Source organism: Cynocephalus volans, chromosome 8, assembly GCF_027409185.1.
Source record: "Cynocephalus volans isolate mCynVol1 chromosome 8, mCynVol1.pri, whole genome shotgun sequence".
Taxonomy (NCBI): Eukaryota; Metazoa; Chordata; class Mammalia; order Dermoptera; family Cynocephalidae; genus Cynocephalus; species Cynocephalus volans.
In genome coordinates this window covers 17967339-17985774 of record NC_084467.1, presented here as the reverse complement: position 1 = coordinate 17985774, position 18436 = coordinate 17967339, and the positions used below count along the sequence as shown (strand labels likewise).

Below are 18436 nucleotides of genomic sequence, written 5' to 3'. Positions count from 1 at the left end.
GCCCGTTTGCAGAGAAAATCAGAGTCAGCCTGGGAAAGGTGACCACACCTGTGGCTCTGGCTGGGGGTCTATGGGCACTCTGGGACCTTCATGCTCCCATCATCACAGTCTATCTTGATCACAGCTCACCTGACACCCAGAACCCCCTTCCTCTGGCCGAGGCATGCTAAGTGCACCCAGTCGACTCCCTGCTCCTACAGTGGCTCACCCTGGGTCCCAGGGCTTCGAACGCTGAGTTCTGAGCCACTTCTAACTCACTTCTTTTGTTGCCTGTGCTTTTCGTGAGCCAGAGCCAGAAAGGCACGTGGAGCTCTGTTATCCTTTAAGTGTTTTCTCAGCCCCAGGTCTTCTAGAATCCTGAGGGAGAAAGGGTTGCTGGGAAGAGCATTATCTCTTGGCACGTCCCGAGGATGCCAGGGTCCCTCTCGGAACTTACAGAGAACAGGGGTCGTTTTATAACTAAAGTGTTTATTTGCATTCAATTCACTAACCGATTGTTCCGCTCAGGTGCCTGCATTAGCTCACAGGAGGGAGTCTGCGGCCAGACCCCTGGGCGGATGATTTTCCCATGGCCAAGACCTTTGGACCTGGGCAAAGGTCTGGTGGAAGGAAAGAGACGGGGAGAAATCACACGCTTTCTCTCCAAGGAAGGGAGTATGCCTGCCCATGTCTCCGAGGGCACCCTTTGGAACCCTCTGGAGAGCTGGGATGTCACAGTGAATGATCTGGGTCCTGTAGCCTGGTATGGGCTCCCAGAGGCAAAAGTGGCTTTTGGCCATTTGAGGGCACTCAAAGAGGCCTATTTGCCTGGGAAGTACTGGATAGATTGGGACAGAAGGAGAGTGGGGAAGTGGACAGGGACTTTCAGTTTCAGACCCCACTTCCTCCTCGATCTGTCACTTTCAAAAACAGTCCTGGGGTGGGATGCTCGTCCACCTTGGTGCCTTCCCCCACCCCACCAAATCTCACTCAAATCTCTAAATGGCTCAGATGACCCCGAGGTGGTTGGCTTTGGTGAGGCCAGGCAGCAGGTGGGAGGGAAGGGTGTCAATGAAAACCATATAAAAAATCCAGAAATGTGCATATAAAATCTCGCCCTTGGTGTATTGCCTAAGTCAGTAAGCAGAAAGTACCTTCTTCCTGGAGAAGGATCAAGTCCTCAAAAGGTAGGAAATGTCAAAGTGTCACTTCATTGTCATTAAAAAAAAAAAAAAACAAACCAACAAACAAACCCCCCAAACCAAAACCACCCCAGACCAAAATACCCCCAAGTCCACGAATCGCTGTAAACAAACCCAGATGCAGGATCAACCCTTCTCAGTGGCAGTCGTAGCTGATGGCGGTCTCTGCAGCATCAGTCCTTGAGGTGGGGGCCAGCAGCCAGTGGGAGTGGGTGCCCAGGCAGGTCGGGGCCGCTGGGCTGTGCGCGTTACATACGTGGAGCTGCAGACCTGGGGGGCGGCCATCCTCAGGAAGGCTGGCCTTTCTGGTATCCTATGTTCTCCCTGACCTGGGAGGACAAACGCCCCTTTTCATGAGACAACAGGAGAAAGTCTCTTTCATTAGTTTCTAAAATAGTTTCCAAAGACAGAAAAATTCTGTTTGCTCAGTGGCAGCGGGAATGGAGTTTCCCAGTGTGGATCCCGGGTGGCTGCCTGTCCACCTGCCCCATCCGCCTGGCACTTGTCTGTTGAGTGAGGCCTCGAGGAGCAGCCCGGGAACAGGAGAGAAGGGCGACCCCTGCCTCTTCCCTTCACATTTGTTTTCCTGAAAGTGTTTTTTGGCTCTGGCCAGGTCACCTTCTCGGAGGGAGTTGGAGAGAAACTGCTTTTGGTCTCCGATCGGACAAATCGCATGGATCTCCCAAGCCCTTTTATTTTTCTTCCCGAGAACAGTCATCGCTTTCCTTATGAGAATCCTCTTTAAAAAATATTCCTTGTATTTCCCGCCCCCTCCCAGGATCTATTTTCTTTTTTCCCCATTCCCTTTTTTTCCCATCGTTTGAGTTGCGTGTGTTCTTGGTGACGTCCCGTGGCTGGAGCGCTGCTTGATTCTTCCTGTTGCCCGTGGCCTCCTGGCAGGTGGCTGGCCCTGCCGTGGATCGAGCACCAGGGGCCCGTTGTGTGGGGCGGAGGGGGAGGGGCCTGGAAGAGGAGGTGAGCTGAGGCAGGTGAACGTCAAACCTCCACAGACTGAATCTGATTCATCTGTGCCCGCATCACCTGGATACTGTTCAGGATTTTTTTCTGGTGGCCAGCCAAGGTGACCCCAACCCGGAGAATATCCCTTTGGGAGAAAAGCACATGTGTTAGGGAGAAGTGGGGGTACAGGGGGCTTTGTGCCTGGTAGAGAGCTGCCAGGGCTTCCCCAGGGGTTTTGTGCTCAAGATAGCAAGGGAGGGGGGTAATGGGATGGGGTAGTGGGTCGCCTCCAAGGCTGGAGTGAGTGAGTGACCTCAGTGAGCACTGACGGGGGTCAGGGCACCCAGGTGCCCTTCTCTCCTCTGCTACAGGGAAGGGGAAGGGACTTGCATTAACTAAGTACACACTTCCTATGTATCTCCTGCAGCCTTCCTACCAACCCCCAGTTTACAGATGAGAAAACCGAGGCTGAAAGAGGTGCTGTGATTTGCCCAAGGTCTTATAGCCAGTAGGTGGCAGGGAGACCTGGGTATCGATCCAGATGTGACTCCAAAGCTGGCCTGTCACCCCTTGGTCCCCCACATCCCTGATAGGACACTTGTCCATTCCTCGTGCTCCAGAGCACCCCCTTGGCTGGCGGGGTGGGTGGGGAGGGGGTGCTGACAGTGGGGAGTGGAGGCGCTGAGCACTTACTCCATCAGCATCTGAGACACGACGTCGAAGGAGGTGAAGCCAGCATTGGCGAAGCTCTCCTTGTACTGCCCCATCTTGATGGCCTCCAGCCACTCGTCCACTGTGTTAAAGCTGGTGTAGTCAGGGATGGTGCGGTCCAGCAGTGGCAGGTTGATTCTAGGGGTGGAGGTGGGTGACAGACATGGTCAGGGCATACGCTTGCAGGGAGTGTGAGGGGATGTGCATGAGCACGCCTGGGGGCTGCGTGTGTGCACGTGTGCGGGTGAGCACTTCTGTGCGAGCATGGGCGGGTGCATGAGCCTGTGTAAACATGCATCCATATCTGTGTGAGGAGGTGAGAGCCAGTGTGTGTGTAGGACTCAAAGCTGGGGTGACCTGGAACGTCCTGGGAACCTCTGTGGGGATTGCTGAGAGGCTGCACCACAGGAGTAAGGTGGGGAAGACATTTCTCCAGCTTATTTTCAGAGGAGGGATTTCAGCTGGACTAATCCTGCTGATTAGTCAGTTTCTTCCCCAGTGCCATTCTCCATGCTTCTCTACCCTGGTTTGTGCTGTAGGAGGCTGATCTTGTAGACTGCAGCCCCAAGGTCCAGGTAAAGCCGGTGGTGCTAACGGGAATGACTTCCTGGCTGGCAAGGAGTGAAATGACTCTCATGAGGTTAAAAGCTCAGAGTGATCTTATCTGGAGAGTCAGGAGTGGCTGACACAGGGTCATGGTGAGGAGTGAAACATACAGGTGCAAACATCTTTTAGCCACAAGAACTTGGTGGATGAAGGACGTGGGCCCAAGGAGTCTCTGGCCACAGTTAGTCCTGGATCCCGAGGACACCTGGCTGGGTGCCCCACAGAAACCCTGTGGGATTGTGGGCCTCATGCAGGGAGGCTCATGAGCGTCCCTGGGTCCTTGGGGAGCAGGGAGGCATCAGGCACCCAAGCTGACCCTCCTCTGGCTCAGCCAGTCTCCTGAGGGGGATGCTGACCTGAGCATGGGGGCACGTATGTGTGTGGCGAGTACCAATATCTGAATGGAGGTGTGTGCAGGTGCCTGTGGATGTTTGCAGGGGTGAGAGCCTGCCACTGCGGGTGTCCGTGTGTGTAAGATGGCGTGTGGTGTGAGCAAGCTTGAGTGTGTTCATCTGTGTGTCGAGCTGTACCTGTGTGAGCATAAGTGGACATGTGTGGGGCCTCAGTGTGATGAAGATGCAAATGGAAGTTAGAGGGTCCAGGTTTGAGTGTGAGGGTAGCAAGGGAGGAAACTCAGATGATGAAGATTCTGGATCCTTTGGTAATTTTTCTTAACTGTTGTCCTCTCTGACCATACTTTAAAAGGTGTTTCCTCTGTTGCCCACAGAATGCATGTCTCAGCCTGTGTTCAGGGCAGATGAGCAACAAACACTAGTCCTATTCTTCACCATGCCAAGCTGCAGTGGAGAGCATCTGTCTGAAGCAGGGGACAGCTGTGGGTGGTCGCAGAGCCCTGGGAGAGGGGAGTGGCCAGGGGAGGGGGCGGGGTCTAGAGGAGAAGGGCGGGTCAGGGCGGGCCGTACCCGGAGGAGAGGGGCGCCATGGCTTTGAGGCTGTTGGGGTTGCGGATCATTTTGTCCAGCGTGTTGACGATCTGGCCGAACTTGGGCCGGTGGTTGCGGTCCTTCTGCCAGCAGTCCAGCATGAGCTGGTGCAGGGCGCTCGGGCAGTCCATGGGCGGTGGCAGCCGATAGTCCTGCTCGATGGCGTTGATTACCTGGGGAGAACATAGGGGTGCAGTGGGGTTGGGTTATCGCACGAGGGTGTCTGCCCTCTGCCAGGCCCATCTTGCTCCCAGTGCATTGCAGGCCCGACCTATTTGTCTGGAGGCAGCCTCAGGGATGGGCCTGACCTGGGTTCGATAGCCTTAGTCTGACCTGGCAACTGGGTCCCTGCCCTACCTTCCACCAATCTTGGGTAATCTAGCACCCTGAGATAGCCTCTCCCCAGGGTCCAGCAGGCTGAACCTCCTGTGCCCGGCTCTACCAACTCCTCCTTTCCCATCTGTGAGCACCCTCCTGGCTTCAGTGGCCCCGAGGACTCCCCTCTCTAGCCCCTGCTTGACCCCAGGGGGACACATTCTCGATTTCAATGCCATTTATAGCTCCAGGTAAGAGATACCACCCCTGCCAGGCCCCACAGCACACAGCATAACACTAAGCCTGACTGGTGCCCCCTCCCCACTAACCCCACCCACTCCTCCATCAAGGAAAGGAGCTAAAGCACCCCTCGTTCCAGTCTGACCTGCCACCATGGCCAGACTCATCTCCCAGAGCTCAACTGTGGGTTACCCTCCCTGTTCAAGAAGCTTCTTCAAGTCTTCTTGCCTGTATTTTTGCAAATGAAAATCCCTTGGGTGGACTGTCAAACACTTCATGACTGAACCTCACCAACATTTCTGACCAACTTTCCTCTCCACAGCACCCACCTCGGCCTTTGCACAGGTTCTTCCCACCCGGAAGGCCTCGCGTCTCCTACTTGTTCGAGCCCCACCTGTCCTGCAAAGACTTCCTGGCTGACCTTGCCCATACTGCCCTCGCCTCAGTGCCTACAGGGCTGGACATCTGCCTTCTCCAATTTAGCAGCTGATCGCAAAAGTTCCTGATAACTACATCTGGTTCCCTGAATAATCGTCTTGTCCACCCAGTTAGATGGTAAACACCTGGCAGGCAGACATGGTCTCATTCGGTGCTGGCCACAAGGTGCACGCATCCTGAAGATTTACTGATTTGTGGATGGGTGGCCTTCCCTACTCCCTACCCCCTGGAGAGTCCAGGGTCCTGTGCAGACATTTGAAACAGCCAACTTTGGGCTGGGAGCTGCCCTGGCAGCCAGGCCCATGATCTCAGAGGCCTATCTCCCATGTCCCGGGAGACTGGCAGAAGGCCAGGAGTCCCCGGTCTTCCCCTCCCCCACCTGGCTGGCCAGAGAGGCTCAGCCTACTCCCTTGGAGACTTACGTCCTGGTTGGTCATGTCCCAGTAGGGCCGCTCCCCATAGGACATCACCTCCCACATGACGATACCATAGCTCCACACGTCGCTGGCCGAGGTAAACTTCCTGTACTGGATGGCTTCTGGGGCCGTCCAACGTATTGGGATCTTTCCACCCTGGGGGACAGAACGAGGAGGGTTGATAGGTGGGAGGCTGACCTGTCTGGCCCCTCCTCTCAATACTCCCCACCCCATGTCCTGTGCTGCACCAATCTCATGAAGCATCTCATGGTTCTCCCAAATCACCATGATGCCTCAGACCACCGGGCTTTTGCACATGAAGTGTCTTTTCCCATTCTGTCATCTGGAAACCTTCTCATCCTCAAGTCCCTCTGACAGCCTTTCTCTAGCTCCCGAAGAGTTGTCGACTCTCCTCAGTCCCACAATGGTGCTTTATACCTGCCATCGGGAAGGCACTTCTCACACAGTACAGTACTCAAAGTACTGGCCTAGTTGCCTGGCTCCTCTTGTACTAGTCTCTGAGCTCTTTCAGGCCAGGGCTGGTGTCTTATATCTTTTGCTTTAAAACCCTCCAAAACGCTAACTGCTTTCAGGAGAGGGCCCTGCACTTAGGCATTCAAGGACCTCTAAGATCTGGCCCTATATACCTCTCCAGCATTATTGCTCTCTGCCTTTCTCCCTTACAGCCTGGATTACAGTCAAATGACCTTGCCATGAGAATGTGGCATCTGACAAACTTCCCCTGGCCCTCAGCTCTCAGCTCAGACATCACCCCCTCTAGCCAGCCCTCCTCTGCCTCCCAGGGCTGGGTCCTGGTTCATAGCTCCATCACTCATATTGCTCCGCACGTCAGCGTCTCCCACCAGCCTGGGAGCTCCAAGAGGGCAGGAACCATGGTTTACGCATCTCCACATCTCCAGGGCCCAGCACAGCACTTGGCATGAACAGGTGTCGGTGAAAGCGTATTGCAGGCAGAGGTATTTATGCCCTCTTCTCTGGCCCCATCACTCTGGTGTTTCCTGCCTCCATCTTACCAGGGCGCTGGTGTAGGTGGGATCTGAGGTATCGTCTTCTAGAAAGCGTGAGAGCCCGAAGTCAGACACCTTACAGACCAAGTTGCTGTTGACGAGGATGTTGCGGGCGGCTAGGTCACGGTGCACATAGTTCATGTCTGCCAGGTACTTCATGCCGGCTGCAATGCCCCGTAGCATGCCCACCAGCTGGATGACTGTGAACTGCCCATCGTTTTGCTTTGAGAGAAGTGGAGAAAATACAGAATAAACAGAAGAGCAGGCATCAGAGCTCTGGGTCATCCTCACAATGGGGAACCAGAGCAGGACTCTGCCACCTTGGCCCTGGGGTCTCTTTGGGAAGGACTCAGATGCCTGGGGACCTTAGAGAGGCCCATGAGAGGCTAACTTCAGGGTGGTGGAGAGAATAGGGGCTTTGGAGCAGACACACCTGGTTTGACTCTGGCTCTGCCCTTTCCTGGCTGTGCAACCTTGGATATGTGACCTAACCTCTCTGAGTCTCAGTTTCCTCATCTGTATGTTAAATGAGCAGAAGTAAGACCCACCTCCTAGGGCTGTTCTGAGTTAAATAAGAAGGTGCATGGAAGGTGCCTGGCACATAGTAGGTACTTCATAGGTATTTGTTGAATGGCAACCAGTCCAATGGCATGCTTCTTATGCCCAGTCCAGTGCTCTTTGTCTAGCTGGCTGTGATCTCCTGGGGGGCCTTGAAATTTTCCTCTGTTGGCCTTGTGCTCTCACCTTGACCCTCTGGGTGACCCTGGCCAAACTCTACTTCTCTTTGAGCCCATTTCCTTCTGTGCATGGTGGGTAGGCTGGCTAAGAGCATGAATGGAAGCAGATTTCAGGTTGTGTGCCAACCCTGATCGACTGTTTGTGGCTTCCTGGGGAACCACAATGAGGAGGATTTGGAAATTGCTTCTGGGCTTAGTGGGAGAGAGTGCTGGGTTGATTAGCAATGCCTGCCATGGGTAAGGGAACGAAAAGTGGCAGCCTGCAAGCCATTCCTGACCTAGAGCTTTTCCAAGACCTCTTCAGTCCCTGACAGTATGAAGCTATGTCCACCATCCCTTTCCCTGCCTCACTCATGGGCCCCTGGCACTCTCGACCTCCCCTACCCGGAGGAAGGAGTCCAGTGAGCCGTTCTCCATGAACTCAGTGATGATCATCACGGGTGTGCTCTTGGTGACAACACCCTCCAGGTGGATGACGTTGGGGTGGTCGAACTGGCCCATGATGGAGGCCTCACTCAAGAAGTCCCGGCGCTGCTTCTCAGTATAGCCCGACTTGAGCGTCTTGATGGCCACAAAGATCTCTCTCTTGCCTGGCAGCTTCAGGTGGCCACTGCAGACCTCGCCAAACTCCCCTGGGACAGACACACCGAGAGAGGCAGGCTGTCACTTGTCAGGTGGAAATGCCATCTCCTTGTTCCCTGTCACCTCCCTCCTAGGGCCTGTGGGTTCTCTTTCTCCTCAGTGGTCAACTCATCCTGTCAGATGTAGAACCCCTTTGAGAATTTGGGGACCTAGAAAGTCCCAGCCACCTTTGGGAGCAGAGAGTAAATTCTCCACGGTTGTCCCTGGTATTTGGCTGTGCATTGGGCGGAGGATGTAGGGGAACCTGGGGTGATGGGGAAAGGGGCCTGGGACAAATGGCGGGAAGAAGGACAGAGCACTGGACTAAGAGTCTGGAGGACTGGGTTCCAGACCCAGTTCAATCTCTGACTTGCTGTGCAAGCTCCTTCCCAGCCGTGTGCCTCAGTTTCTCCTTCTGTCAGTGAGGTGGTTTTACTGGATGACCTTTGAGGGCCCTTCTACCTTGAGCATTCTGAGCCTTCAGGCCTTGGAGGGTACTTCGAGGCACTTGCTCCACATCCTACCCTCTGCCCCAGGAGTACACACTGGGGTGGCCTCCCACCCATGTCTGAGGCCATGGTACCTGTGAGGGTACCAGCCACCTACCTGCTCCGATCACCTGCTCAATTTTGACACAGGAGATGTCAATTTCTTTGGCAAACTCCCGCACTGCCTCATTGGGGTCCTCATAGGTGAAAGGGTCGATGTAGATCTTCATGCCTGGGGTCACTGGGGGACAAGACCAGGCTTGGTCACATAGACTGACTCAAGATGTGCACAAATAGAAAAGTGGGAGCCAGTCCCTGCATGGAGGGACAGCCACTCCCACATGGCCCCCCATAAGAAATGGGCAATTCCCTGGAGGTCACTTGACCTCTCTGGGCCTCATTAAGCAGAAAGACACTGGGTAGAAGGGTGAGGGGAAAGGAGAGACCAGCAAGAGTTACAAATAGGTTCTAGCTCTTGTTCCAACTCTAATTGATAGTAATAGCTTTCTGGAGCAGCTAAAACACTGTCAGGATTGGTTAGTAACGTCTGTTATGGGTGTGGGCATAGAAGGATAAAAGGATAGATAGGTTTGCTGCCCTTGTGACAGAGAAATCAAGGGATGCAAAGTAGAGGAAGCAGAAGTCAAAAAGGAAGAGAGGAAATTGGAACTAAAACACACAAAGAGCAGGCAATAGACCATGTCGTTCTGGGTTCCTGCTAAGGAGACCTCTCTGTCTCTCAAGGCCTCATTCAAGCCTCCTGTCCCCCCAGGAGCCCTTTATAGCTGCCCAGCCCTCCCGGGCAGGCCTCAGAGCCTGGACGGGCCACCCTGCCCACCAGGGTCTGAGTACCCACAGCTGCTGGGCCCACTTCCTGAGTCCCCGCTCGCCAAGTCTTAAACCTTTCTGGATCCCTGATTTCCCGGTGATCAGTGTGAGGCTGGACATAGGGCATAGTGATTCCTCATCTGATGCAGATTTTTATTTTTTGATGCAGAAAGAGAAGGTGGTAACTCGGATGTTAAAGACCTAATTCTGACCCAGCACTGAGTCAGCAAAATGCTTTGAAGGAAGAGAAAGATAATCCATTCCACATTCCCTCCCAGATAACTGGTCTTCCATCCCCAGACCTTCTGGCCCTCTCCCAGCCCAGGCCTTCCTCTTCTTGCCCATACTCTCAGGGAGCTGTGACTTTGGAGGCAACAGCTCTAGGAGTTGGGAGCTGGAGTCCCTGGGTCACTGCAAGGCTGGGCTGGTTGGTGAGTGGGGCTGTCAACACTGCTCAGTGGCGTGACCTCGGACATATTAGTTGACCGCTCTCAGCCACTACTTCGGACAATCTAGAAATCTAGGAGTTGGAGCCTCCACATAGGGGCTGGCAAACTGGCCTACTGCCTGTTTTGTAAATAAAGTTTTATTGGAACACAGCCATGCTCATTTCTTTGTCTGTGGCTGCTTTCACACTACAATGGCAGAGTTGAGAAGTTACAGCAGAGACCCACTAAGCCTAAAATATTGACTATCTGGCCCCTTACAGAAAAGTTTGCCAACAGCTGCTCTAACACATTAGCTTTATTTGGGATTATTTGTGTGGGTGTTTGTCTAGCCTTTTAGGTCAGAAGTTCTTAATTTGGGTCTGTGAGCCACTTGGCAAGTCCCAGGATGAGATTTGGGAGGTGTGGTAAACTCCCGAAATGGAATGCATTTATTATTATCTCCTTTTTGGACTCAAAAAGTAATTTATGATCCTTATAAAGTTCAAAAATTATGAAAATAAATATTATTGAAAATAAAAGTTCTCAAAAACCCATTCCTGAGTACAGACCTCTGGATTTTTTTAATCTTATAATTTTATACACATACACACATAGACATATTTGTGTTTTTCTGGTCACAGGATCCAAAGCTTCCTTTTTTTTTTAATTAAAAATTTAAAAAAATTTTTTGGTGGCTGGCTGATACGAGGATCTAAATCCTTGACCTTGGTGTCATAACACCACGCTCTATCCAAATGAACTAACCAGCCTTCCCTAGGATCCAAAACTTTCAGCAGAGTCTCACAGGAGTCTGAGACCCCCAAAGAGGTTAAGAAGCACCATCCAAGACTGTGAGTGCCTGGGAGGAGGGTGGATGGTGCACGATCTTTTCTTGTTTCTCCCTCCCCTGGCACACTGCATAAAGCTCTGCACACAATAGACACCCAATGTCTGCAGAGCTGAGCAGGATCCAGATGACAGATAGAATAACAATAATAGCAGCTGTCATTTCCTGAGCCCTTTGTCTGTGCCTGACACTGTGCCAGGCTCTTCATATGCATTATCTCATCTCCTCCTCCCAACAACTCTTGGAGGAAGGGATAATCATCCCCATTTCACACATCAGAAAATCGGGGCTCAGAGAGGCTAAGTAATCTGGCTAAGGCCACACAGCTAACAAATGGCACAGCCAGGATTTGAGGCCAGGTCTATGGGACTTGAGCCCAGGGTCAGTACTCTCAATCACCATGTTCACTGCCTGGATGAAATTCGACCAAGATCTGGTCCATGTCTCCTCCTCCTGGAGGATTCAGCCACGACTCCCTCCCTGCCCGTCTGCCTCCTCAGAGCAAGGGGATCAGCTCCCTGGAGATGCTTGCTTTCTTGCTCAGATGCATTCAGTGCATGGCCTGCGGTTCTTGGTGACTGGCCTTCAGCATCCCTCCCAGCAGAACTGGGGGAAGCCCTTTCTGATGGGCCAGCTGGGGAGGGAGGACAGAAACGTGTCGACTAAAGGGAAGCACAGCAGGAGCTCACAGCCTACTTGGTCACCTTCACTGCCAACTAATTAGAAGCCATTGCAAGCCTTGGCAGGAGCATTGACCAGGAGGGCTCTCCATTGCTCACAGGACAAAGGCAAGTGCCTCTGCCTGGCACTCCAAGCCCTCCATGACCAGTCCCCTTTACAGCTTCCTGCTCCCTGCCTGCCAGCTGTAAGTTATTTACCCAGGGGTTCCAGACACACTTCATAATCTCTTCCCTCTGTGCTTTTGTTCATGCTGTTCTCTCCACCCGGAACACCCTCTCCTCTTCCTCTGTGACCAGATCAAATGCCACCTCCTCTGTGAAGCCTGCCTGGATTCCTTCAGTGCAGACCTGTGCCTTCGCCTCAGGCTCCCTCAGTCCTTCTCCACCCCCACTCCTGCAGCCCTGATGTCTCTGTGGTTTTTCCTCCTCATACCAGGGCTCTCAGGTACAAATGCCTACAGCCTACTGATACTCCTTTCGGGAACACTCTGCTGCCTTCACGGGTTTGCCTTACCCTCTCCCCTGGAGGACAGAGGCCATGTCTGTCTTGTTCCTGCTAACTCCCAGCACCTGGCACACAGTGGGTGCTCAATAAATGCTCATTGAATGAGTAGTAGCATCACTCATTTACATGCCTTCTTTCTCTCTCTCCACCTGTTTGGGGTCATGAATGCCTTTGAACATTTGATGAAGGCTGTGAATCTGCCCCTTAGAAAAGTATTGCCACGTGTGTGCACGCTCCTAAATCCCCACATATGATTTGGGGGTGTTCACAGGCCCCTGGAAGCTATAGGGGTCTGTGAACACCAAGTTTTAAGCTCTTGCTCTAGAATAGTGGCTCTGAAGTACACATCTGAAAGTGGTGTATAGTAGATGCTTAATAAACACCGACTGTATGCTCAGCATGAATTTACCAGGTACCAGGCCTTATTCCAGGCACTTTACTGTTTCCTACTCAATTAATCCTCCTAACAACCTTACCAGGTAGATGCTATTACTAGGCAAAAATTTGTGAAATTGTCAATATTTAACTCTTTCTGACCTACAAAAATAGCAATTTCATTTGGTTCAACCTAATATTATCCCCATTTTTCAAATGAGGAAACTGTGGCATAGAAAGGTTAAATGACCTGCCCAAGAGCACATGGACATAGCCAATAGGGGCAGAAGTGGCGTTTGAAGCCAGCCTGGCTGTAGAGTCTACATTACAACCCCCAGGCTCCTGAGTGCTTCCCTATCTGTCTCCTGAAATAGAAGGTGGGCTCCTCATGGCCAGAGACCACACAAGGCCTGGCCCCAAAGAAGGGTGTTTGCTGGTCTGTGTTGGACGAGGACCTCTGTGGGCAGAGGCTACAGAACATGCTGGGCTGTTGTTTGGAGGATTTATGGCTCTCAGGTCCACCCACTCATCCTGAACCCAAATGGTTAATTCAAGATGAGGGAAGAGGAACCAGGCATGCAGAGTCCTGGGTTTGAATTCTGGTTCTGCCATTAATAAGGGTCACATATAAGCTGTTTTTGAGTTTGAATCCAGGACGAACCACTGTGTTGATCCAGCTGTGTGTCCTTGGGTGAGTTAATTAACCTCTGTGCCTCACTTTTTCCATCTACAAAATGGGCATCATAAACAGTACCTACCTCATAAGGGGAGTGCAAGGATTAAATTAGAGGATCTTTTAAAAGGGTTTAGTACAGTAGCTGGCAAATAAAAGGACTGAATAACTTATCTGTCATAAAGAAGAGATGACTATTTTTAAATATTACTATTACAAAGCACCTTTTAACATCCATTAATTCATTTAATTCTCAGAACCCTGTGAGAGAAGTATCATTCCTCCTACTTCCCATATAAAGATGACGAGGCTCAGAGGGGTTTGATGACTTCCCCACGGTCACCCAGCTGGCCAGTGGCAGAGCAGGGATGAGAAACCAGGTCAGTCCCTCTGGCTCCACATCCAGGCACTATGGACCTTGGTACTCACTCAGTACCTGCTAAATGATGGAAAACATGAGATCATGAGGGTGACCATGAGCCAGGCACACACATCTCTGAGCCTCAGCTTCCTCGTCCATCCTGGTCACACAGGGCTGCTGGGTGGATATGGGATCATAAGGCTGGTGGCACTTTGAAAAGAACAAAGTCCTGTTCAGATCTAATATTATATCTCAGGACACAGGGAGTAGGAACTTAGGCTTTAAAAAGTGTTGATCTATGAACAAATCCTAGGGTCTATTTTAAAAATCAGTCTCACTTGTTTCCTTGTTACGGACACATGCTCCAAATAATGACGCTCCAAATGGCTCCGGATGATGGTTTATTTCATTTTAGTAGAATGTGGATAGCACAGAGCACACTCTGTAGCCAGACAGCTGGGGTTCATACCCCAGCTCCTTCCCTGAGCAGCTGTGTGACCCCTGTGCCTCAGTTTCCTCATACTCAAAGTGTGAAATCATAAGGATTAAATGAATAAATACACATAAAGCATTAAAACAATTCTTGGCACGTAGAATGCACTCAACGTGTCTAGCTACATTTACGATCATGATTTTGTTACTTGGGGAACAGGAGGGGATAATGCAGTTTATAACTTCTATTTTTAATGTACAGGTGATTTTTATTTCTGTGTAGTTAAATGTGTCCATCTTTTTCTTGTGATCCTCCCACCGCTTTTATGCTTAGAAAATCGTTTGCCATCTCCATGTCCATTAAGTAGTTACCTAAATTATCTTCTGGAAATGCCAATGGTTTAATTATTTTTCCATGTATGGCCAAAACTATTTTTAAGCCCAGGAGCTTTACAGCTAGAACTCTTTGGCTCTGCTCTTTCTTGCATGCCCCACATCCAATCCTACAGCAACTCTAGCAGCTCTACATTCAAGATAGAATCCAACCCCATCCCACCCCCTCCGCCTCTGCCAGCTGGTCTAGCCACTGTCATATCTTCCCTGGATTATTCTGACACCCACCCTCACTGGTCTCCCTACCTCAGTCCCTTTGGTCCCTTCTCCATACAGCAGCCAGAGAAGTCCTGCTGAGATGAACTCAGAGCACGTCAGTCCTCTGCTCAGAACCTTCTAGCGGCTCCCCATTTCACTCAGAGCAAAAGCCAAGGCTGACAAGACTCTGCATGCGGTGGCTTCTTCATGCCATCTGCTCTCACCCTTCACTGTTCCAGTCACACTGGCCTCTTTGCTGTTCCTGAAACCTGCCAGGCACGCTCCAGCCTCAGGGCCTTTGCACTGGCTGTTGTCCCTGCCTGGAATGCTCTTCTCTCAGATACCTCTGAGCAGCGCATTCCCCCAGCTCCTTTGTGTCTTTGTTCAAATAAAACCCACTGTTGAGGTCGATCCCAACTCCCCTATTTAAAACGCAACTGTGACCCCACGACTCTCAGCCCATCACCCTGCTCTACTTTGCCTTCTTCCACAGCACTTCCATCTTCTAATAAACCATACGCTTTCCTCAGTTACTACACATATTTTTTTATTCCCTGTCCTTCCAACTGGAACATAAGTTCTGCAGAGGCCGGGGTATTTGGTTCGTTTACTTGGGTATCCTCACACCTGGATTGTGTCTGGCACACGTGGTTGGCCCACAACAGATGTGTGGCAATTGAAGGGATACGATGATCATCCTCCTTGTCTGGAGGCAGCCATCTGAGGAACCCCGGGGTACCCCACTGGACACAGTCTGAGAACCTGTATTGGACTTCCTTTTTGCTGAGTGAGCTGAAGTAAGGACAAAGCTTTCCCCCTGAGCCCTGCTCTCCCTCCTCCCTGATTTCTGCTTCTGCCAAGATCAAATGGAGAGAAGAATCTATGATCTACTTTTCTCTCTGGCCCTTGGGGAGGGGACATCTGCTCTGGGTGTGTGTGTGGCACATGCACCCCCAGCCCTGGTCTGGCATAGGATGAGACATTGGGGGTAAAGGGGGTACTGGATGGGGGGGATGCTGCCACCAGAGGAGTTACCAGGGAGGAACAGGGGGCTGGAGTCACAGAGTGAGAGCGAGAAAGGGTGGAAGGGGCTCCTGCTGCCTTTCTCACCTCCTGGGTCAGAGCCTGGCATCCTCATCATCTCATTCATTCATTCATTCATTCAATTTCTTTATTTATTTGGCAAATACGTATCTAGTGCCTACTATGCGCTGGGCACCATCCTGGTGCAAGGGAGGCAGTGATGAATGTCAGACACAATTTCAGGTCTTCAGGGGCCCCATGTTTTAATTGTGGAGCCACAAGGAAACAACCATCACAATGCATCCTGGTAAGGGGGCGCTGTGCAAACACAGACTGGGGCCCTAAACCCAGGGTGGGGGACGGTCAGGGAAGACTTCTCAGAGGTGCTTGTATATGATGAGGCTGGAGGGCTGAGTAAAGAGAAAGGGAGAGGGTGCCCCACGTGGAGGTAAGAGCATGGGCAAAGGCTGACAAGCGAGAGTGAGCTTGGCTCCTCCAAGGAACAGTTTGACATTCAGTCTGGCTATAGCGTGGTAAAAGGAGGTGAAAGAAGGCTGGAGAGGTCACTGGAGAACCAACAGTAAAGGACCCAAGGGTGCCAGTTCCGCTGGGGTGTATACATACTGTGGCCACTGGTGTAGTGCTGCAGCTTGTCCGTGTACTCTGAGTCGGCACGCTCAAATCCCCGTCTTCTGGAACAAGAGCAAAGGGCTGGAGCCATCTGGAGGCGCCCGGGGAGCTGGGAGCCACAGTAGGTGCTAGGGAGAGGGTGGGCAGGCCCTCAAAGCCACACCCTTGCCAGAGGGCTCCCTGCCTGCCCCTTGCCTAGCAGCCTTGCCCTCTGGCCCCACTCATCCCTTCCCATCTCTCCCACCTCAAGTCCAGGTTCATTCTTTTTTCTGTCCCCCCTCCAGCCAAGCCCCTTTCAAAGAGCAAAGTCATCTTCCAGCCATGGCTTCTGGTGCCAGAAATCCCAGAGGCTTCTGTCCATCTGACCTTATGGGCCAGTCTGTCTAAAGTGGGGAACTCTTTAAGGAAGAAGAGAGTCTCTTTGCATTGTGCCCAATGGAAGTCAGGAAATGGGCCCCCCCCTCCTGCCTTTGCACCTGCTGTGCGAGCCCCTTGTGATGCCCTTTCCCCTGCCTCCTCCCATCTAAGCCCTCCCCATCTTTCTAGCACCTCAGCCAGGGGGACTTAACTGGTGCAGAAAGTGGGGTGATCTGTACTCCCCTTCCGCCTTCCCCTTAGCTGCTAGCATCCAGCAGTCGTCCTTTCCCACTGTTCTGCGACGCTCCTTCATGCTGAAGTACTAGTGTCTCAATGTGCCACCCCTTTGAATAATGGACTTGTCGAGGGCAATGTCTAACCCAATGGGATGAACTGCTCATGGTGGCCATTCAGGCAGCAGATGGCCACTTGAGGGGATCCAGGCCTACCCGAGTCTCTCCCTGCCTCTGGCCCTTGTGGGAATGCCTCTTCTGTTCACAACGCTGTTCAGGAACGGTGGCATGGCTGGACAGAACCCATCTTGGACAGCCAGGCCTGAATCAGCCCTGGGGATACCCACCCACCTGTTACACACGATGGCGATGACAACCACGGCAATGAGGAAGACCAGGCCAGCGGCCGAGGAGCCAATGATGAGTGGCAGCTTCTCCTGGATGCTTGTCTGGTACTCAGCTGGGGAGAAAGCACAGCGCGGCATTCTCAGCCTGGCTCTGGGAGTCCTAACGCCCGCCCCCAGCCCCTGCCATCCTGCTGGGTCTCCTGGCATCCTCGGGCCCTGTTCCTGCTCCTGACAGAGCACCTGTCACATGCCCTTGGGTACAATGGGCTGTCACTCACTCAAGTAACCTTGGATGCATGAACTGCTCCAATCTTCAATTTCTCATCCATAAAATGGGCATAATAATGCCTACCTCTCAATGTTTATATGAAAATTAATAATAGTGATGCTGACACACAGAGAGGCAGTTAGAAGCACAGACTCTGGAGCCAGACTCTCTGGGCTTGAATCCCCACGGTGCCACTTACTGCCTGTGTGAACTCTGACAAAGTGATTTAACCTCTCTGTGCCTCAGTTTCCCTATCTGTAAAATGGGGGAGAATAGTTCCCATCTCATGGGATTGTTGTATAAAGCACTTAGAACAACACTTGGCACATAGCAAGCATTCAATAAACATTAACTGTTATTGTTGAGTGTTTCGTGTGTCAGTCACTGTGCTAAGCATGTTACATATTTTGCTTGAATCTCAGACAGCCCTATGATGTACTCCCTGCGATTACCCCACTTTACAGATGAGGAAACTGAGCTTAGTGAGGTCATGATTTGCCTGAGGGCACACAGGAAGTGGCCAAAGCCAGCACTCGAACCCAGGTCTGCTTGACCCAAGGCTGGGGCTTAACTGAGATAAGGTATAAGATGTACTTAGAATTGGTCTGGCTCTTGGAAACCACTTGGTACATTTGCAATGCCATCAATATCATCATCATTTTAAATTTTATTTTATTATGCCTCCCTGATCAGAACAGGAGCTTGTTGAGGTCAGCTCTGAGTTCCTAGTGCCCACACAGGCCTGACACATGGCAGGGCCCCAGCACACATTTGCTGAATTAATAAAGAAAGGATCTTGGGACAGACCCTCATTCCCAATCAGTGACACTCATGCAACATGGAAAAGGGCTTAGAGAGGTGAAAAGGGCTGGCCATGAGGAGGGGGTTACAGAGGAGGTAAGTGCTGGTGAGATGGCAAAGCCATAGGGGAGGATTTCTGTGATAGGACAAGAAGTTAGAGGTCCTCTGAAGTGTTCAACCAGACAAAGACCAAGGCCCACGTCCAGTGGCTGGAGCAGATGCTAAGAAGGGATGCTGGAGTCTGGTCACAGGCAAAGCTGCCCTAGAGCTCAGCTGGCTGGGGATGGGCTCCCAGACTCACAGCAATGACAACCATGACTTAACTATTATTTGGTGAGTGCTGACTATGGGTGGTATCTACTGTCAACCCTG

At 51.8% G+C, this 18436-nt stretch overlaps 1 protein-coding gene across 1 annotated transcript in view; it reads right to left on the bottom strand.

Moving 5' to 3' along the window:
• Positions 1-2177: 2177 nt before the first annotated feature.
• Positions 2178-18436, bottom strand: part of EPHB2 (EPH receptor B2) — a 128576-nt gene continuing 112317 nt past the window's right edge. Inside the window, exons 8-16 of the mRNA XM_063103585.1 lie at positions 17000-17108; positions 16053-16117; positions 8804-8926; positions 7961-8208; positions 6846-7061; positions 5818-5967; positions 4382-4575; positions 2835-2990; positions 2178-2286 (exon numbers count right to left, since the gene is read on the bottom strand). Of these exons, the coding sequence (XP_062959655.1) occupies positions 2178-2286; positions 2835-2990; positions 4382-4575; positions 5818-5967; positions 6846-7061; positions 7961-8208; positions 8804-8926; positions 16053-16117; positions 17000-17108 (1370 nt within the window). The remainder of the gene's footprint in view (positions 2287-2834; positions 2991-4381; positions 4576-5817; positions 5968-6845; positions 7062-7960; positions 8209-8803; positions 8927-16052; positions 16118-16999; positions 17109-18436) is intronic.